The 22,236-nt window shown below is 41.5% G+C and overlaps 1 protein-coding gene across 9 annotated transcripts in view; it reads left to right on the top strand.

Annotated features, from left to right (window-relative positions):
* LOC112234864 (myosin-10) overlaps positions 1 to 22,236 on the top strand; it is a 78,978-nt gene that overhangs the window by 368 nt on the left and 56,374 nt on the right. For 7 of the 9 annotated variants that reach the window (XM_042308008.1, XM_042308022.1, XM_042308027.1 and 4 more), the window contains exons 2-4: positions 2,698 to 2,881; positions 9,855 to 10,061; positions 18,847 to 19,003. In XM_042308008.1, coding sequence (XP_042163942.1) covers positions 2,702 to 2,881; positions 9,855 to 10,061; positions 18,847 to 19,003 — 544 coding nt within the window. In that variant the 5' untranslated portion in view covers positions 2,698 to 2,701. The other 2 variants (XM_042308016.1, XM_042308030.1) reach the window with 2 other exon arrangements.

Raw genomic sequence — 22,236 nt, forward strand, 5'->3', positions numbered from 1 at the left:
TTCAGGCCCACGAATGGTACAAAACGATCACATAGCAAACCGAAAATATTGTAAGCTGTTAGACAGGAGAATGCAAGCAGTTGTAATTATGTTGCATTATTAATGAAGGGTTTATTATAAGTATATTATTATAACGCTATTATGTCTTCTTATCCGTAAGATATTCGTATTATTAACCTATTATTATTCATATTATTATTAGGTTATTATTTAACCCACATTAGTGACTGACCACCCCAAAGCTAACTGTAAGGCTAAATTCCATGCGCTCTCTTTAATGTGGTCCATTGAGTCTATCATTAAGCTATATGCTATAACGAATCCTCTAATCATTATTCATACCTCATGCTCGAGGTGTGGTTGGCGTTTGGCTTCATGGCTTTTGTCGGGTGGTATGGTGTTGCAGGTAGTAGAATGGGAATCTTTCGTATGGCTCCCGTCAGTGGACGCACTAATATTTTGGACGGGGGGAGCTTGCTAGTGTGTCTGTCTGCCTGCCAGCGACAGTTTCAGGCGGTGGTTGAGTCACAATGTCACCGCTGCCACAACACTCGGCTTTATTCCTCAAATTTAAGCGTAAAGAAAATGCGTTACCATGCCCCCCCACCACCACCACACACACACACACACACACACACACACACACACACACACACACACACACACACACACACACACATTCCTCCCGCACCCCCGCATTGACCTCCACACAAACCCCGCAAGTATTGTCTTTAATACTGCACAGTGGTGGTGTATTGTATGCTTAGTTTAGTGTTGCTATGGAAAAAATAAATGGTCTTATTAGGTTTTAGACACCTGGCTGAGTGAGCTACAGTAGCCTGGTCAGCCAGTGATGGACGCCCAAAGACAGCCTTGTTCAGATGTGCTATAAGCTTTTGTTATAATGATAAATGCAGACAGACATGTATAAACAGATGATAAGGAATGCCTCAGGATATCTGATGACTATTTCTGGCCATCCTTCATCTTCCTTCTCTCATCAGTAAGGAAGCTGCACTCTGTCTCTCTGTTTGGAGTGACTCATCAACACTAATCTGCTGTGTGTACACAGTATGACAGACAGACAGGAGTAGGTGTCAGTGCAGGTGTAGACCTACTCAGGCCAGAGACAGAGGGACAGACACAGACAGAAAGACATGGGAGGAATCAGGGTGGTCTGGGTAGAGGACATTCCTCAAGAGTAGACACCTTATCTGTGATGACAGAAAGCTACATACCTTGTGTTTTGGGTCGGGTTGACACTCAGACTCACTTTATGTAATGTATGCAGAGGGGTTCTGCTTCAATCCAAATGATGAGTTGTCATTTATTGGGGTAGACAATATCAGTGTCCTTTAGGAGCCAATAAAGATATAAACAAGCAGTCTATAGATGATTGACACCCTCAGACCAATCACTAAATCAATCCATACTAGTTTTCAGAGACTTCTGAGAAATGGCCTATATGGCAGACTCAGCTTCACTACTCAATGGCTACTAATACACACAGTACTGCCCTTACAATCACACCCATCATGGAGGATTTGATTGTTAAAGCCAGGGATTGGAGGTACATGTTGATATAGAGCTGTCTTTGTCCCACAGTGTTTGACTACTAGAAGTGGTTGACTCGTGACTCCAGCAGAGTGGACTGGACTGTAAAAGGTCCTCTGTGTCTCTGTGTGACCTAATCTTAGTACTGTTGCTATGATAATACAGTAATATCAGCCAACTGTGGAGTAGACCTCCCCTCCTCTCTGCCCCTCTCCCTCTCTCTGCCCCTCTCCCTTTCTCTCTCTCACTCTCCCTCTCTCTGCCCCTCTCCCTTTCTCTCTCTCTCTCTGCCCCTCTCCCTTTCTCTTTCTCTCTCTCTCTCTCTCTCTCTCTGCCCCTCTCCCTTTCTCTCTCTCTCTCTCTCTCTCTCTCTCTCTCTCTGCCCCTCTCCCTTTCTCTCTCTCTCTCTCTCTCTCTGCCCCTCTCTTTCTCTCTCTCTCTCTCTCACTCTCTGTCTCTCTCTGTCTCTCTCTCTCTCTCTCTCTTTCTCTCTGCCCCTCTCCCTTTCTCTTTCTCTCACTCTCTCTCTCTGCCCCTCTCCCTCTCTCTCTCTCCCCCTCTCCCTTTCTCTCTCTAAGCTCTAACTGTCATGTCACTTTACTGAGTCAGTTGATGTATCCCTCTGCTCTCTTCCCCCTGCATCCCTCCATCCATCTCTCTCTCTTCCACCCTGACTGTCTCCTTGATTTGCTCTGTCTTTCAATTATGCCATCTCTGACTATCGGGACAGTATCTGGGCTGTGTGGTCCTACTGCTCTCATTTTCTGTGTGTGTGTGCATTATGTGTGTGTGTGTGTGTTTGGTGTGTGTACTTTCTAGTCTACTACTGCTCTGTTGAGAGGGATCACATCACTGTCAATGTCTGATAGTTAGGCAGTCCTCCTCCACTCACTCACACTCGCATGCATAATCAGTGAAATACACTGCTCTGATTTTCATCTACTATTCAGTCCACTCACGTGACAATGTGACTTAGTGAGAAAATGTCTAACACTGTCTTTCTTGTCTCTTGTCTCTCTCCTTCCCATTACCCATCTCTCTCTCTTTCTCTCTTTCTCTCTCTCTCTCTCTCTTTCTCTCTTTCTCTCTTTCTCTCTCTCTCTCTCTCTCTCTCTATCTCTATCTCTCTCTCATTGCCAGCAGCACCATGTCCAGGCCATCAGGGGGCGGTGTTGCCAGTGATGTCACCCGCTTCCTGTCCACAGGGGCGGTGCCAGGTTCGCCCACTTCCTCTACTCCCACTGGCCACGTATTCTCCGCCTCCAGCCAAGCTGATTGGGCGGCAAAGAGGCTCGTCTGGGTTCCGTCCGAGAAGCACGGCTTTGAGGTGATTGGGCTGGGCGGGGCCAATGGGCGTGGTCAGGGTGGAGGGCAGCCGGTGGTGAGGTTAGGGGGAGGGACGAGTTTTTCAACTAATCAACTAATCATGGTCGTCAATATAGGGCATTGTTAGTTGAAGCAGGTGTTTTAGAGTTGGGCTGGAACAAAAACCAGTGTGCACTGCTGCGCTCCAAGGAGTTGCCCACCTCTTGCCCTACCATGGGGCAAAGCACAGGCCTCCCTGGGTCCATCAGTCCTGTGCAGTTGAGCACGACATTGACAACTACATAGCAGATAAGCACACCATGCATTCAATTGAGATGATTCCATACCATGTCTTAATCATTGTAATGATCTATTTGTTGCATTTCTATCTGCAGCACTCTGAATAGTCCTCATACAGGTGAATAATTAGCTCCAGGCGTGTGCCTGTTTGACAGGTGTGGAAAAGAGAACAGTGTGTTTCTCAAGAAATTCTCAGGAAATTCATTGATCTAGCATTCCCTAAGATGCTATTTCACAGTGTTGGTATAACTTCCTTGTCTTTCGATGCTTCTCTGTACCCCTTCCAACTCTATTCTAGTCTCCTTCTATTGTCAGTGCTGCAGTGTACTAGGGCTTCTAGTTATCCTCTCTCACATTGCTTTAGTCACAGGGCTCTATCTCTCTGTTGGAGCCACACTGCCCTCTGATCTACGTCACTCAGCTCTACATGTTGCATTCTAAACCTCGTCTTTCTATGAGAAGTGGCATCACTTGTAGAACACTTCCACCTCTATCCTTTACCTTGATCACTCTCTTCTTCTCTGTTCTGCTGTGTCCCAGTTTCCACTGTGTTCCAAGGCTCTTTGTGTTCCAATGGGCGCTCTACTCTATAGTATGTCTATACAGGGTATCTCTCTCTGTTTCTCTGCTGTTCTGATATGGAGCTCTATGAATAGAACAATACACTCCTTCAGCCTCCTAATGTTAAAGAGTCCGCAGTAACACACACACACACACACACACAGTCACACACATAGTCACACACACAGTCGTCATTCTACATTCATATTTTAAGTGTGTGGTTAGTCGTATTCTGAGAATGCGGGTGTGTGTGCCAGGCAGAAGTAAATGGTGAACCGAGCAGAACAGAGCAGAATAGAGCAGAACACAGCAGAGCAGAACAGAGCAGAACACAGCAGAGCAGAACAGAGCAGAACACAGCAGAGCAGAATAGAGCAGAACACAGCAGAGCAGAATAGAGCAGAACACAGCAGAGCAGAATAGAGCAGAACACAGCAGAGCAGAATAGAGCAGAGGAGAGCAGAACAGAACAGAGGAGAGCAGAACAGAACAGAGCAGAATAGAACAGAGCAGAGCATAGCAGAACAGAACAGAGGAGAGCAGAACAGAAAAGAGCAGAATAGAACAGAGCAGAGCAGAACAGAACAGAGGAGAGCAGAGCAGAACAGAGGAGAGCAGAACAGAACAGAGGAGAGCAGAGCAGAGCAGAACAGAACAGAGGAGAGCAGAACAGAACAGAGGAGAGCAGAACAGAACAGAGGAGAGCAGAGCAGAACAGAGCAGAACAGAACAGAGGAGAGCAGAGCAGAACAGAGGAGAGCAGAGCAGAACAGAGGAGAGCAGAGCAGAACAGAACAGAGGAGAGCAGAGCAGAACAGAACAGAGGAGAGCAGAGCAGAGCAGAACAGAGGAGAGAAAACAGAGCAGAACAGAACAGAACAGAACAGAGGAAAACAGAACAGAACAGAACAGAACAGAACAGAACAGAGGAAAACAGAGCAGAACAGAACAGAACAGAGGAGAGCAGAACAGAACAGAACAGAGGAAAACAGAGCAGAGCAGAACAGAACAGAGGAGAGCAGAGCAGAACAGAACAGAACAGAGGAGAGCAGAGCAGAACAGAACAGAGGAGAGCAGAGCAGAGCAGAACAGAACAGAGGAGAGCAGAGCAGAGCAGAACAGAGGAAAACAGAGCAGAACAGAACAGAGGAGAGCAGAGCAGAGCAGAACAGAACAGAGAGCAGAGCAGAACAGAACAGAACAGAGGAGAGCAGAGCAGAGCAGAACAGAGCAGAACAGAAGAGAAGAGCAGAGCAGAACAGAGGAGAACAGAGCAGAGCAGAACAGAGGAAAACAGAGGAGAACAGAGCAGAACAGAGGAGAGAAGAACAGAGGAGAACAGAACAGAGGAGAACAGCAGGGTAGCCTAGTGGTTAGAGTGTTGAACTAGTAACCGGAAGGTTGCAAATTCAAACCCCCGAGCTGACAAGGTACACATCTGTCATTCTGCCCCTGAACAGGCAGTTAACCCACTGTTCCTAGGCCATCATTGAAAATAAGAATTTGTTCTTAACTGACTTTCCTGGTTAAATAAAGGTAAAATAAAATAAAAACAGAGCAGAGGAGAACAGAACAGAACAGAGGGGAGGTGATATTAATAATACTCTGAGTAGAAGAGAATGTTTTTGGATTTTCACCCTCCAGACATTATTTCCTAAAGGACTTAATGATGAAATGCCTATGTATGTTATGTTGTGAATTTGAAAATGAATTGTCTCTATTTCAGATTACTCTGGTGTTTTTTGTACAATGTACCCAATGATCAATGAAAGCTTGCTATGTTCTCATTGTGGTTTTACAGACGTGTTTAATACGTCTTATTTACACACTTTATTCAAATATTTATGAAATGCATATTGTTATATTTGGTAGCACTTATTTGCTTTTCCTTCGCCTCCAACCCCTTTCCATGCGTGGAACAGATGTGCGTGGGTCCAGGTCTACATAAGGGTGCTAATTTTAAGAAATTCACAAAAGCTCTGACGAAGGCCGTGAGGCTGATACGTAAGCTTATTAAATATCGGTGATACTATCAAGAGCAGTGTGCGGGTTCCTTTTTCCTTCATCTTGTTCAACTGGTGCCATGCACCTGCAAAAAAGATTGCTCAGATGTGTGAGTGCCTTTAAATTTAGAATTATCATGCATTATTACCATGTGTTATTATCATGCGTTATTATCATGCATTATTACCATGTGTTATTACCATGTGATATTATCATGCTCTGGTACCATGTGTTATTATCATGCGTTATTACCATGTGTTATTATCATGTGTTATTACCATGTGGTATTATCATGCTCTGTCATGTGTTATTACCATGTGGTATTATCATGCTCTGGTACCATGTGTTATTATCATGCGTTATTACCATGTGTTATTATCATGTGTTATTACCATGTGATATTATCATGCGCTATTGTGATGTGTTATTATCATGTGTTATTATCATACGTTATTACCATGTTTTATTATCATGCATTTGTACCATGTGTTATTATCATGCGTTATTACCATGTTATTATCATGCGTTATTACCATGTGTTATTATCATGTGTTATTGTGATGTGTTATTATCATGTGTTATTATCATGTGTTATTACCATGTGATATTATCATGCGTTATTGTGATGTGTTATTATCATGTGTTATTATCATACGTTATTACCATGTTTTATTATCATGCATTTGTACCATGTGTTATTATCATGCGTTATTACCATGTTATTATCATGCGTTATTACCATGTGTTATTATCATGTGTTCTTATCATGTGTTATTACCATGTGTTATTATCATGCGTTATTGTGATGTGTTATTATCATGTGTTATTATCATGTGTTATTACCATGTTTTATTATCATGCGTGTGTACCGATTGTTATTATCATGCGTTATTATGATGTATTATTATCATGAATTTGTACCATGTCTTAGTATCATGCATTTGTACCATGTGTTATTATCATGCGTTATTACCATATGTTATTATCATGCGTTTGCACCATGTGATATTATCATGCGCTATTGTGATGTGTTATTATCATGTGTTATTATCATACGTTATTACCATGTTTTATTATCATGCATTTGTACCATGTGTTATTATCATGCGTTATTACCATGTTATTATCATGCGTTATTACCATGTGTTATTATCATGTGTTATTATCATGTGTTATTACCATGTGTTATTATCATGCGTTATTGTGATGTGTTATTATCATGTGTTATTATAATACATTATTACCATGTGTTATTATCATGCGTTATTGTGATGTGTTATTATCATGTGTTATTATAATACGTTATTACCATGTTTTATTATCATGCCGTTTGTACCAATTGTTATTATCATGCGTTATTGTGATGTGTTATTATCATGTGTTTTTACCATGTCTTCTTATCATGCATTTGTATCATGTGTTATTATCATGAGTTATTATTGTGCATTTGTACCATGTGTTATTATCATGTGTTATTTTTATGCGTTTGTACCATGTGTTATTATCATGCGTTATTGTGATGTGTTATTATCATGTGTTTTACCATGTCTTCTTATCATGCATTTGTACCATGTGTTATTATCATGTGTTATTATTATGTATTTGTACCATGTGTTATTATCGTGTGTTATTATTATGCATTTGTACCATGTGTTATTATCATGTGTTTTTACCATGTCTTCTTATCATGCATTTGTACCATGTGTTATTATCATGTGTTATTATTATGTATTTGTACCATGTGTTATTATCGTGTGTTATTATTATGTATTTGTACCATGTGTTATTATCGTGTGTTATTATTATGTATTTGTACCATGTGTTATTATCATGTGTTATTATTATGCATTTGTACCATGTGTTATTATCATGTGTTATTATTATGCATTTGTACCAATTGTTATTATCATGCGGTATTATTATGTGTTATTATCATGCATTTACCATGTCTTATTATCATTCATTTGTACCATGTCTTATTATCATGCATTTGTACCATGTGTTATTATCATGCATTATTACCATATGTTATTACCATGCGTTTGCACCATGTGTTATTATCATACGTTATTGTGATCTGTTATTATCATGCGTTATTATTATGTGTTTGTACCATCTGTTATTATCATGTTTTATTATCATGCATTATTACCATGTGTTATTACCATGTGTTATTATCATATGTTATTACTATGTCTTATTAATATGTGTTTGTATCATGTGTTATTATCATGTGTTATTATTATGCGTTTGTATCATGTGTTATTATTATGCATTTGTATCATGTGTTATTATCATGTGTTATTATTATGCATTTGTATCATGTGTTATTATCATGTGTTATTATTATGCATTTGTACCATGTGTTATTATCACGTGTTATTTTTATGCGTTTGTACCAATTGTTATTATCATGCGTTATTATTATGTGTTATTACCATGTGTTATTATCATGCGCCTTTACCATGTGTTATTATCATGCATTTGTACCATGTCTTATTATCATGCATTTGTACCATGTGTTATTACCATGCATTATTACCATATGCTATTATCATGCGTTTGCACCATGTGTTTGCACCACATTATCATACGTTATTGTGATGTGTTATTATCATGTGTTATTATCATGTGTTATTATTATGTGTTTGTACCATGTGTTATTATCATGTGTTATTATTATGTGTTATTATCATGTTTTATTATCAGGTGTTATTATTATGTGTTATTATCATGTTTTATTATCATGTGTTATTACCATGTGTTATTATTATGCGTTTGTATCATGTGTTATTATCATGTGTTATTATTATGCGTTTGTACCATGTGTTATTATCATTTGTTATTATTATGTATTTGTACCATGTGTTATTATCATGTGTTATTACTATGCATTTGTACCAATTGTTATTATCATGTGTTATTATTATGTGTTAATTACCATGTGTTATTATCATGTGTTGTTATTATGTATTTCTACCATGTGTTATTATTATGCATTTGTACCATGTCTTATTATCATGTGTTATTATTATGTATTTGTACCATGTGTTATTATCATGTGTTATTATTATGCGTTTGTACCAATTGTTATTATCATGCGTTATTATTATGTGTTATTACCATGTGTTATTATCATGTGCCTTTACCATGTGTTATTATCATGCATTTGTACCATGTGTTATTATCATGCATTTGTACCATGTCTTATTATCATGCGTTATTACCATATGCTATTATCATACGTTATTGTGATGTGTTATTATCATGTGTTTTTACCATGACTTCTTATCATGCATGTGTACCATGTGTTATTATCATGTGTTATTACCATGTGTTATTACTATGTGTTATTATTATGCGTTTGTACCATGTGTTATTATCATGTGTTATTATCATGTGTTATTACCATGTGTTATTATCATGTGTTATTATGCGTTTGTACCATGTGTTATTATCATGTGTTATTATTATGCGTTTGTGCCATGTGTTATTATCATGTGTTATTATTATGCGTTTGTACCATGTGTTATTATCATGTGTTATTATTATGCATTTGTACCATGTGTTATTATCATGTGTTATTATTATGCATTTGTACCATGTGTTATTATCATGTGTTATTATTATGCGTTTGTGCCATGTGTTATTATCATGTGTTATTATTATGCGTTTGTACCATGTGTTATTATCATGTGTTATTATTATGCATTTGTACCATGTGTTATTATCATGTGTTATTATTATGCATGTGTACCATGTGTTATGGCTTGTCATGTCTTGTGCTGTTAGTTGATGTTTCCTGGATCAGTATCTAACTAACCTCTCTGTCCCTTCCCAAACCCTCTCTCTCGCTCTCTCTTCCCCACCTCTCTCTCTCTCTCTCTCCCCTGCCTCCCTCTCTCTCTCTCTCTTCCCCACCTCTCTCTCTCTTTCATGCCTCTCTCTCCCGCTGCCTCTATCTCTCCCCTACCCCCTCTCTCTCTTCCCCACCACTCTCTCTTCCCTACCTCTCTCTCTCTCTTCCCTGCCTTCCTCTCTCCCCCGCCTCTATCTCTCCCCTACCATCTCCCTATTTCCTCCCCCTTCTCCCCGCTCTCGCTCTCACTCCCCCCACCCCAACCCTCCAGTCTGCCAGTATCCGTGAGGAGCGAGGGGATGAGGTAGAGGTGGAGCTAACAGACAGCCAGAGGAAGCTGACCCTGTCCAGGGAGGAGGTCCAGAGGATGAATCCTCCCAGGTTCAGTAAGGTGGAGGACATGGCGGACCTCACCTGTCTCAACGAAGCCTCCGTCCTACACAACCTCAGAGAGAGATACTACTCTGGCTTGATATACGTCAGTGTACATTACACACGCACGCACGCATACACACACACACACACACACACACACACACACACACACACACACACACACACACACACACACACACACACACACACACACAGGACACAATAATACATAAACTCAAACTTGCACAGCATACAAAGGAGAAGTGAAAGTCAAAACAGATGTGTGTATGTACAGTATATACAGTTGAAGTCGGAAGTTTACATCCACTTAGGTTGGAGTCATTAAAACTCATTTGTAAACCACTCCACACATTACTTGTTAACAAACTATAGTTTTGGCAAGTCGGTTAGGACATATACTTCGTGCATGAAAGTCAGGAAAGTCAAAAGAAATCAGCCAAGGTCGCAGAAAAAAAATTGTAGACCTCCACAAGTCTGGTTCATCCTTGGGAGTAATTTCCAACGCCTGAAGTTACCACATTCATCTGTACAAACAATAGTATGCAAGTATAAACACCATGGGACCACGCAACCGTCATAGGTACAAATCTATCGTTCTGCCCCTGAACAGGCAGTTAACCCACTGTTCCTAGGCCGTCATTGAAAATAAGAATTTGTTCTTAACTGACTTGCCTAGTTAAATAAAGGTAAAATAAAATACCGCTCAGGAAGGAGACGCATTCTGTCTCCTAGAGATGAACGTACTTTGGTGCAGAAAGTGCAAATCAATCCCAGAACAACAGCAAAGGACCTTGTGAAGATGATGGAGGAAACAAGTACAAAAGTATCTATATCCACAGTAAAACCAGTCCTGTATCGACATAACCTGAATGGTCGCTCAGGGAAGAAGCCACTGCTCCAAAACCGCCATAAAAAAAGCCAGACTATGGTTTGCAACTGCACATGGGGACAAAGATGGTAGTTTTTGGAGAAATGTCCTCTGGTCTGATGAAATAAAAATAGAACTGTTTGGCCATAATGACCATCGTTATGTTTGGAGGAAGAAGGGGGAGGCTTGCAAGCCAAAGAACACCATCCCAACCGTGAAGCACGGGGGTGGCAGCATCATGTTGTGGGTGTGCTTTGCTGCAGGAGGGACTGGTGCACTTCACAAAACAGATGGCATCATGAGGATGGAAAATTATGTGGATATAATGAAGCAACATCTCAAGACATCAGTCAGGAAGTTAAAGCTTAGTCCAAATGGACAATGACCCAAAGCATACTTCCAAAGTTGTGGCAAAATGGCTTAAGGACAACAAAGTCAAGGTATTGGAGTGGCCATCCCAAAGCTCTGACCTCAATCCTATAGAAAATTTGCTGGCATTACTGAAAAAGCGTGTGCGAGCAAGGAGGTCTACAAACCTGACTCAGTTACACCAGCTCTGTCAGGAGGAATGGAACAAAATTCATGCAACTTATTGTGGGAAGCTTGTGGAATGCTACCCGAAACTTTTGACCCAAGTTAAACACTTTAAAGGCAATGCTACCAAAAACGAATTGAGTGTATGTAAACTTCTGACCAACTGGAAATGTGATGAAAGAAATAAAAGCTGAAATAAATTATTCTCTCTACTATTATTCTGACATTTCACATTCTTAAAATAAAGTGGTGATCCTAACTGGCCGAAGACAGGGAATGTTACTAGGATTAAATGTCAGGAATTGTGGAAAACTGAGTTTAAATGTATTTGGCTAAGGTGTATGTCAACTTCCGACTTCAACTGGATAAGCACAAGATAAACACGTCACACCGTGTGTGCATGTGTGGGCATGTGTGTGCGTGTGCGAGCATGCGTGTGAGTGTGTGTGTGTGTGTGTGTGAGAGAGAGAGAGAGAGAGAGAGAGAGAGAGAACAGAAGTCCCCACAACAATAGTAAACAAACAAACATTTTACCAACTGGGGACATTTTGTTAGTCCCCACAGGGTCAAATGCTATTTCTCGGGGGTTCAGGGTTAAGGTTAGAAATAGTGTTAAGGTTAGAATTAGGTTTAGTGTTAGGAGCTAGGGTCTGTTTATGGGTTAGGGTTAGTTTATGGGTTAGGGTTAGGAGCTAGTGTTAGTTTATGGGTAAGGGTTAGGAGCTAGGGTTAGTTTATGCGTTAGGGTTAGGAGCTAGGGTTAGTTTATGGGATAGGGTTAGTTTATGGGTTAGGGTTAGGCGTTAGGGTTAGTTTATGGGTAAGGGTTATGAGTTAGGGTTAGTTTATGGGTAAGGGTTAGGAGCTAGGGTTAGTTTATGGGTTAGGGTTAGGAGCTAGTGTGAGTATATGGGTAAGGGTTAGGAGCTAGGGTTAGTTTATGGGTAAGGGTTAGGAGTTAGGGTTAGGTTATGAGTTTGGGTTAGTTTATGGGTAAGGGTTAGGAGAGGGTTAGTTTATGAGTCAGGGTTAGTTTATGGGTTAGTTTATGGGTTAGGGTTAGGAGCTAGGGTTAGTTTATGGGTAAGGGTTAGTTTATTGCTAAGGGTTAAGAGTTAGGGTTAGGAGCTAGGGTTAGTTTATGGCTAAGGGTTAGGAGTTAGGGTTAGTTTATGGGTAAGGGTTAGGAGCTAGGGTTAGTTTATGGGTTAGGGTTAGTTAGGAGCTAGGGTTAGTGTATGGGTTAGGGTTAGTTTATGGGTAAGGGTTAGGAGCTAGGGTTAGTTTATGGGTTAGGGTTAGGAGCTAGGGTTAGTTTATGGGTTAGGGTTAGTTTATGGGTAAGGGTTAGGAGCTAGGGTTAGTTTATGGGTTAGGGTTAGGAGCTAGGGTTCGTTTATGGGTTACGGTTAGGAGCTAGGGTTAGTTTTAGCGCAAGGTTTAGGAGCTAGGGTTAATTTTAGTGTAAGGGTTAGAAGCTAGGATTAGTTTATGGGTAAGGGTTAGTAGCTAGTGTTAGTTTATGGGTTAGGGTTAGGAGCTAGTGTTAGTTTATGGGTAAGGGTTAGGAGCTAGGGTTAGTTTATGGGTAAGGGTTAGGAGTTAGGATTAGTTTATGGGTAAGGGTTAGTTTATGGGTAAGGGTTAGGAGTTAGGGTTAGGGTTAGGAGCTAGGGTTAGTTTATGGGTAAGGGTTAGGAGTTAGGGTTAGTTTATGGGTAAGGGTTAGTTCATGGGTTAGGGTTAGGAGCTAGGGTTAGTTTATGGGTAAGGGTTAGGAGCTATGGTTAGTTCATGCGTTAGGGTTAGGAGCTAGGGTTAGTTTATGGGTTAGGGGTAGTTAGGAGCTAGGGTTAGTGTATGGGTTAGGGTTAGTTTATGGGTAAGGGTTAGGAGCTAGGGTTAGTTTATGGGTTAGGGTTAGGAGCTAGGGTTAGTTTATGGGTTAGGGTTAGTTTATGGGTAAGGGTTAGGAGCTAGGGTTAGTTTATGGGTTAGGGTTAGGAGCTAGGGTTCGTTTATGGGTTACGGTTAGGAGCTAGGGTTAGTTTTAGCGCAAGGTTTAGGAGCTAGGGTTAATTTTAGTGTAAGGGTTAGAAGCTAGGGTTAGTTTATGGGTAAGGGTTAGTAGCTAGTGTTAGTTTATGGGTTAGGGTTAGGAGCTAGTGTTAGTTTATGGGTAAGGGTTAGGAGCTAGGGTTAGTTTATGGGTAAGGGTTAGGAGTTAGGGTTAGTTTATGGGTAAGGGTTAGTTTATGGGTAAGGGTTAGGAGTTAGGGTTAGGGTTAGGAGCTAGGGTTAGTTTATGGGTAAGGGTTAGGAGTTAGGGTTAGTTATGGGTAAGGGTTAGTTCATGGGTTAGGGTTAGGAGCTAGGGTTAGTTTATGGGTAAGGGTTAGGAGCTATGGTTAGTTCATGGGTTAGGGTTAGGAGCTAGGGTTAGTTTATGGGTTAGGGTTAGTTAGGAGCTAGGGTTAGTGTATGGGTTAGGGTTAGTTTATGGGTAAGGGTTAGGAGCTAGGGTTAGTTTATGGGTTAGGGTTAGGAGCTAGGGTTAGTTTATGGGTTAGGGTTAGTTTATGGGTAAGGGTTAGGAGCTAGGGTTAGTTTATGGGTTAGGGTTAGGAGCTAGGATTCGTTTATGGGTTACGGTTAGGAGCTAGGGTTAGTTTTAGCGCAAGGTTTAGGAGCTAGGGTTAATTTTAGTGTAAGGGTTAGAAGCTAGGATTAGTTTATGGGTAAGGGTTAGTAGCTAGTGTTAGTTTATGGGTTAGGGTTAGGAGCTAGTGTTAGTTTATGGGTAAGGGTTAGGAGCTAGGGTTAGTTTATGGGTAAGGGTTAGGAGTTAGGATTAGTTTATGGGTAAGGGTTAGTTTATGGGTAAGGGTTAGGAGTTAGGGTTAGGGTTAGGAGCTAGGGTTAGTTTATGGGTAAGGGTTAGGAGTTAGGGTTAGTTTATGGGTAAGGGTTAGTTTATGGGTTAGGGTTAGTTTATGGGTAAGGGTTAGGAGCTATGGTTAGTTCATGCGTTAGGGTTAGGAGCTAGGGTTAGTTTGTGGGATAGGGTTAGTTTATGGGTTAGGGTTAGGCGTTAGGGTTAGTTTATGGGTAAGGGTTATGAGTTAGGGTTAGTTTATGGGTAAGGGTTAGGAGCTAGGGTTAGTTTATGGGTAAGGGTTAGGAGTTAGGGTTAGGTTATGAGTTTGGGTTAGTTTATGGGTAAGGGTTAGGAGAGGGTTAGTTTATGAGTCAGGGTTAGTTTATGGGTTAGTTTATGGGTTAGGGTTAGGAGCTAGGGTTAGTTTATGGGTAAGGGTTAGTTTATTGCTAAGGGTTAAGAGTTAGGGTTAGGGTTAGGAGCTAGGGTTAGTTTATGGGTAAGGGTTAGGAGTTAGGGTTAGTTTATGGGTAAGGGTTAGGAGCTAGGGTTAGTTTATGGGTTAGGGTTAGTTAGGAGCTAGGGTTAGTGTATGGGTTAGGGTTAGTTTATGGGTAAGGGTTAGGAGCTAGGGTTAGTTTATGGGTTAGGGTTAGGAGCTAGGGTTAGTTTATGGGTTAGGGTTAGTTGATGGGTAAGGGTTAGGAGCTAGGGTTAGTTTATGGGTTAGGGTTAGGAGCTAGGGTTAGTTTATGGGTTATGGTTAGGAGCTAGGGTTAGTTTATGGGTTATGGTTAGGAGCTAGGGTTAGTTTTAGCGCAAGGTTTAGGAGCTAGGGTTAATTTTAGTGTAAGGGTTAGAAGCTAGGATTAGTTTATGGGTAAGGGTTAGTAGCTAGTGTTAGTTTATGGGTAAGGGTTATGAGCTAGGGTTAGTTTATGGGTAAGGGTTAGGAGTTAGGGTTAGTTTATGGTAAGGGTTATGAGTTAGGGTTAGGTTATGAGTTAGGGTTAGTTTATGGGTAAGGGTTAGGAGTTAGGGTTAGGAGTTAGGGTTAATTTATGGGTAAGGGTTAGGAGTTAGGGTTAGTTTATGGGTAAGAGTTATGAGTTAGGGTTAGTTTATGGGTTAGGGTTAGTTTATGGGTTAGGGTTAGTTTATGGTTTGGGTTAGTTTATGGGTTAGGGTTAGGAGCTAGGGTTAGTTTATGGGTAAGGGTTAGGAGTTAGGGTTAGTTTATGGGTAAGGGTTAGGAGTTAGGGTTAGTTTATTGGTAAGGATTAGTTTATGGTTAAGGGTTAGTTTATGGGTAAGGGTTAGGAGCTAGGGTTAGTTAATGGGTTAGGGTTAGGAGCTAGGGTTAGTTTATGGGTTATGGTTAGGAGCTAGGGTTAGTTTTAGCGCAAGGTTTAGGAGCTAGGGTTAATTTTAGTGTAAGGGTTAGAAGCTAGGATTAGTTTATGGGTAAGGGTTAGTAGCTAGTGTTAGTTTATGGGTAAGGGTTATGAGCTAGGGTTAGTTTATGGGTAAGGGTTAGGAGTTAGGGTTAGTTTATGGGTAAGGGTTATGAGTTAGGGTTAGGTTATGAGTTAGGGTTAGTTTATGGGTAAGGGTTAGGAGTTAGGGTTAGGAGTTAGGGTTAATTTATGGGTAAGGGTTAGGAGTTAGGGTTAGTTTATGGGTAAGAGTTATGAGTTAGGGTTAGTTTATGGGTTAGGGTTAGTTTATGGGTTAGGGTTAGTTTATGGTTTGGGTTAGTTTATGGGTTAGGGTTAGGAGCTAGGGTTAGTTTATGGGTAAGGGTTAGGAGTTAGGGTTAGTTTATGGTTAAGGGTTAGTTTATGGGTAAGGGTTAGGAGCTAGGGTTAGTTAATGGGTAAGTGTTAGTTTATGGGTAAGGGTTAGGAGTTAGGTTTAGGGTTAGGAGCTAGGGTTAGTTTATGGGTAAGGGTTAGGAGTTAGGGTTAGTTTATGGGTAAGGGTTAGGAGTTAGGGTTAGTTTATGGGTAAGGTTTAGTTTATGGGTACGGGTTAGGAGCTAGGGTTTGTTTATGGGTAAGGGTTAGGAGCTAGGGTTTGTTTATGGGTAAGGGTTAGGAGCTAGGGTTAGTTTATGGGTTAGGGTTAGGAGCTTGGGTTAGTTTATGGGTTAGGGTTAGGAGCTAGTGTTAGTTTATGGGTAAGGGTTAGGAGCTAGGGTTAGTTTATGGGTAAGGGTTAGTTTATGGGTAAGGGTTAGGAGCTAGGGTTAGTTTATGGGTAAGGGTTAGTTTATGGGTAAGGGTTAGGAGCTAGGGTTAGTTCATGGGTTAGGGTTAGGAGCTAGGGTTAGTTTATGGGTTAGGGTTAGGAGTTAGGGTTAGTTTATGGGTAAGGGTTATGAGTTAGGGTTAGTTTATGGGTAAGGGTTAGGAGCTAGGGTTAGTTTACGGGTTAGGGTTAGGAGCTAGTGTTAGTATATGGGTAAGGGTTAGGAGCTAGGGTTAGTTTATGGGTAAGGGTTAGGAGTTAGGGTTAGGTTATGAGTTAGGGTTAGTTTATGGGTAAGGTTTAGTTTATGGGTACGGGTTAGGAGCTAGGGTTAGTTTATGGGTAAGGGTTAGGAGTTAGGGTTAGTTTATGGGTAAAGGTTAGGAGTTAGGGGTAGTTTATGTGTAAGGGTTAGTTTATGGGTAAGGGTTAGTTTATGGCTAAGGGTTAGGAGTTAGGGTTAGGATTAGTTTATGAGTAAGGGTTAGGAGTTAGGGTTAGTTTATGGGTAAGGGTTAGGAGCTAGGGTTAGTTTATGGGTTAGGGGTAGTTAGGAGCTAGGGTTAGTTTTTATGGGTTAGGGTTAGTTTATGGGTAAGGGTTAGGAGCTAGGGTTAGTTTAAGGGTTAGGGTTAGGAGCTAGGGTTAGTTTATGGGTTAGGGTTAGTTTATGGGTAAGGGTTAGGAGCTAGGGTTAGTTTATGGGTTAGGGTTAGGAGCTAGGGTTAGTTTATGGGTTATGGTTAGGAGCTAGGGTTAGTTTTAGCGCAAGGTTTAGGAGCTAGGGTTAATTTTAGTGTAAGGGTTAGAAGGTAGGATTAGTTTATGGGTAAGGGTTAGTAGCTAGGTTTAGTTTATGGGTTAGGGTTAGGAGCTAGGGTTAGTTTATGGGTTATGGTTAGGAGCTAGGGTTTGTTTATGGGTTAGGATTAGGATATAGGGTTAGTTTATGGGTACGGGTTAGGAGCTAGGGTTAGTTTATGGGTTATGGTTAGGAGCTAGGGTTAGGATTAGGATATAGGGTTAGTTTATGGGTAAGGGTTAGGAGCTAGGGCTAAGTTTAGGGTTAGGGGTTATGGAAAATTGGATTTTGAATGGGACTGAATTGTGTGTCCCCACGAGGTTAGTTGTACAAGACTGTGTGTGTATGGGGGGGGTTACTCTGTAGAGAGAACTGTGACATCAGTGTAACTGATATAAGAGGAGGGGTTGTGTTACATCACAGTCATTTATATAAGAGAGGAGAAGGATGGAGGAAAAAGGAGAGCTGCATCTCCTGTTTCGTGACTATGAACCAAAGAAGGGAGGGATGAGAGAGATAGAAAGAGGAAGATAAATGGATAGAAAGGAAGATAGATAAGAAGAAAGAAAGAAAAATAAGTGTTGCGGAACTTTGATATGAAGAATGTGTCAGAAAGAGTTAGAATGTGACATAGTGAACGACACTTTCTATTGTATATCTATGTTAAGGTATTTGAAGGCTGTTTCTTGTTTATCTAATCTGCTTTAGAGAAAGAGAGATAGAGAGAAAATTGGGGATTTTGGTGGACAAGGCAGTATACTGACCCTCATATTTCAGTCCACCACACACACACACACACACATACTGTATGTGTGGATTATCAGGGAAGGGTGTGAGAGGAGGTGGATGGTTCGGGGTGACCAGTCAGAATCCACAGAGTCATCTTGTTATCAGTACCGTTACACTGTTGCCTGCATATATCATTCATTAACCTGTGTTGTAGCACTAGCTGGTTGATTGATTATCCTGACAGCTATCTTTCTTTTTCATTACAAATGCCTCCTTACACATTCCACCTGACCCCACTCATACTGTAGGTTAATGTGTCCTACTCATACTGTAGGTTAATGTGTCCTACTCATACTGTAGGTTAATGTGTCCTACTCATACTGTAGGTTAATGTGTCCTACTCATACTGTAGGTTAATGTGTCCTACTCATACTGTAGGTTAATGTGTCCTACTCATACTGTAGGTTAATGTGTCCTACTCATACTGTGGGTTAATGTGTCCTACTCATACTGTGGGTTAATGCGTCCTACTCATACTGTAGGTTAATGTGTCCTACTCATACTGTAGGTTAATGTGTCCTACTCATACTGTAGGTTAATGGGGGGGGGGATGTTGGGCGGGATTGACCCTCCCTCTCCTAATGTTGCTGTTATATGACTCAGATTAGGTGTGTGTGTGATATGACATTGCCTGGCTTAATGGCTGGGTCTAGGCATTGGGAGGGCATGGGTCATTGAGATTAAGCATGGTATTTTAGTTATTATTGAACTTTGTGTATATTTATCCTGGGTGTGTGTGTTTGCAGACATACTCGGGCCTGTTCTGTGTGGTGATCAACCCCTATAAGAACCTGCCCATCTACACAGAGTCTATAGTGGAGATGTACCGAGGGAAGAAACGCCATGAGATGCCCCCTCACATCTACGCTATATCAGAGGCTGCCTACCGCAGCATGCTACAAGGTAACCCTAACCCCTGACCCCCTCACATCTACGCTATATCAGAGGCTGCCTACCGCAGCATGCTACAAGGTAACCCTAACCCCTGACCCCCTCACATCTACGCCATATCAAAGAAATGTATGATTTTCATATGCGCATTTTCGTGGAATAGTTTCATTTCAATAATAATGTTTTAATTTCTCAAAATCATTGTCACGTGGTTAATCATAAAAATATTAATTCAAATGAATAAACTCTAAAAGTAAAATTTTACTAATGCGAGAGCACCAGCCTCTGCCTTATGGACACATTGTGAGGCTACACCGTGATCATTGGCGGCTAAATAGCCTAATTGAGCGCATGGAACTCAGTCGATGGCCATGCAGCCCAGAGATGGCCAATGCAGCCCAGAGATGGCCAATGCAGCCCAGAGATGACCAATGCAGCCCAGAGATGGCCAATGCAGCCCAGAGATGGCCAATGCAGCCCAGAGATGACCAATGCAGCCCAGAGATGGCCATGCAACCCAGAGATGGCCAATGCAGCCCAGAGATGGCCAATGCAGCCCAGAGATGGCCAATGCAACCCAGAGATGGCCATGCAACCCAGAGATGGCCAATGCAGCCCAGAGATGGCCATGCAACCCAGAGATGGCCAATGCAGCCCAGAGATGGCCAATGCAACCCAGAGATGGCCATGCAACCCAGAGATGGCCAATGCAGCCCAGAGATGGCCATGCAACCCAGAGATGGCCATGCAACCCAGAGATGGCCAATGTAGCCCAGAGATGGCCAATGCAGCCCAGAGATGGCCATGCAACCCAGAGATGGCCAATGCAGCCCAGAGATGGCCATGCAACCCAGAGATGGCCATGCAACCCAGAGATGGCCAATGCAGCCCAGAGATGGCCATGCAACCCAGAGATGGCCAATGTAGCCCAGAGATGGCCAATGCAGCCCAGAGATGGCCATGCAACCCAGAGATGGCCAATGCAGCCCAGAGATGGCCATGCAACCCAGAGATGGCCATGCAACCCAGAGATGGCCAATGCAGACCAGAGATGGCCATGCAACCCAGAGATGGCCAATGCAGCCCAGAGATGGCCAATGCAGCCCAGAGATGGCCAATGCAGCCCAGAGATGGCCAATGCAGCCCAGAGATGGCCAATGCAGCCCAGAGATGGCCAATGCAGCCCAGAGATGGCCATTGCAACCCAGATATGGCCAATGCAGCCGTTGGCCCATAACTTCCGTTGTCAACTAAGTAAAAATACTTAAAGCCAACAAATTAAAACTGTCAAATATACGGATGAAAATTCTGGTTCTTTCAATCACATTCATCAACAGTTGAAGTCAGAAGTTTACATACACTTAGGTTGGAGTCATTAAAACCTGTTTTTCAAACACTCCACAAATTTCTTGTTAACAAACTATAGTTTTGTCATGTCAGTTAGGACATCTACTTTGTGCAAGACAAAAGTCATTTTTCCAACAATTGTTTACAGACAGATTATTTAATTTATAATTTACTGTATCACAATTCCAGTGGATGAGAAGTTTACATACACTAAGTTGACTGTGCCTTTAAACAGCTTGGAAAATTCCAGAAAATGATGTCATGGCTTTAGAAGCTTCTGATAGGCTAATTGACATCATTTGAGTCAATTGGAGGTGTACCTGTGGATGTATTTCAAGGCATACCTTCAAACTCACTGCCTCTTTGCTTGACAGCATGGAAAAATCAAAATATATCATCCAAGACCTCAGAAAAGAATGGTAGACCTCCACAAGTCTGGTTCATCCTTGGGAGCAATTTCCAAACACCTGAAGTTACCACGTTCATCTGTACAAACAATAGTATGCAAGTATAAACACCATGGGACCACACAGCCGTCATACCGCTCAGGAAGGTGCAAAAAGTGCAAATCAATCCCAGAACAGCAGCAAAGAATCTTGAGAAGATGCTGGAGGAAACAGGTACAAAAGTATCTATATCCGTATCTATAAAACGAGTCCTATATCAACATAACCTGAAAGGCCGTTCAGCAAGGAAGAAGCCACTGCTCCAAACCGCCATAAAAAAAGACAGACTACGGTTTGCAACTGCACATGGGGACAAAGATTTACTTTTTGGAGAAATCTCCTCTGGTCTGATGAAACAAAAATACAACTGTTTGGCCATAATGACCATTGTTATGCTTGGAGGAAAAAGGGTGAGGCTTGCAAGCCGAAGAACACCATCCCAACCGGGAAGCACAGGGTGGCAGCATCATGCTGTGGGGTGCTTTGCTGCAGGAATGACTGGTGCACTTCACAAAATAGATGGCATCATGAGGAAGGGAAATTATGTGGATATATTGAAGCAACATCTCAAGACATCAGTCAGGAAGTTAAAGCTTGGTCACATATGGGTCTTCCAAATGGACAATGACCCCAAGCATACTTCCGAAGTTGTGGCAAAATGGCTTAAGGACAACAAAGTCAAGGTATTGGAGTGGCCATCACAAAGCCTTGACCTCAATCCCATAGAAAATGTGTTGGCATTACTGAAAACGCGTGGGCGAGCAAGGAGGCCTACAAACCTGACTCCGTTACACCAGCTCTGTCAGGAGGAATGGGCCAAAATTCACCCAACTTAATGTGGGAAGCTTGTGGAAGGCTACCCGAAACGTTTGACCCAAGTCAAACAATTTAAAGGCAATGCTACCAAAAACTAATTGAGTGTATGTAAACTTCTGACCCACTGGGAATGTGATGAAAGAAATAAAAGCTGAAATAAATGATTTTCTCTACTATTATTCTGACATTTCACATTCTTAAAATGAAATGGTGATCCTAACTGACAGGGACTTTTTATTCGGATTAAATGTCAGGAATTATGAAAACTGAGTCCTCTTGATTCTAGCCATCCCGGATCCGGGATCGTGAATACAGCCTCAAGCTCATTACCATAACGCAACGTTAACTATTCATGAAAATCGCAAATTAAATGAAATAAATATATTTGCTCTCAAGCTTAGCCTTTTGTTAACAACACTGTCATCTCAGATTTTCAAAATATGCTTTTGAACCATAGCTAAACAAGCATTTGTGTAAGAGTATTGATAGCCTAGCATAGCATTTAGCCTAGCATTCAGCATGCAACATTTTCACAAAAACAAGAAAAGCATTCAAAATAAAATAATTTACCTTTGAAGAACTTCAGATGTTTTCAATGAGGAGACTCTCAGCTAGATAGCAAATGTTCCGTTTTTA

Source organism: Oncorhynchus tshawytscha, linkage group LG03 (assembly GCF_018296145.1).
Source record: "Oncorhynchus tshawytscha isolate Ot180627B linkage group LG03, Otsh_v2.0, whole genome shotgun sequence".
NCBI lineage: Eukaryota > Metazoa > Chordata > Actinopteri > Salmoniformes > Salmonidae > Oncorhynchus > Oncorhynchus tshawytscha.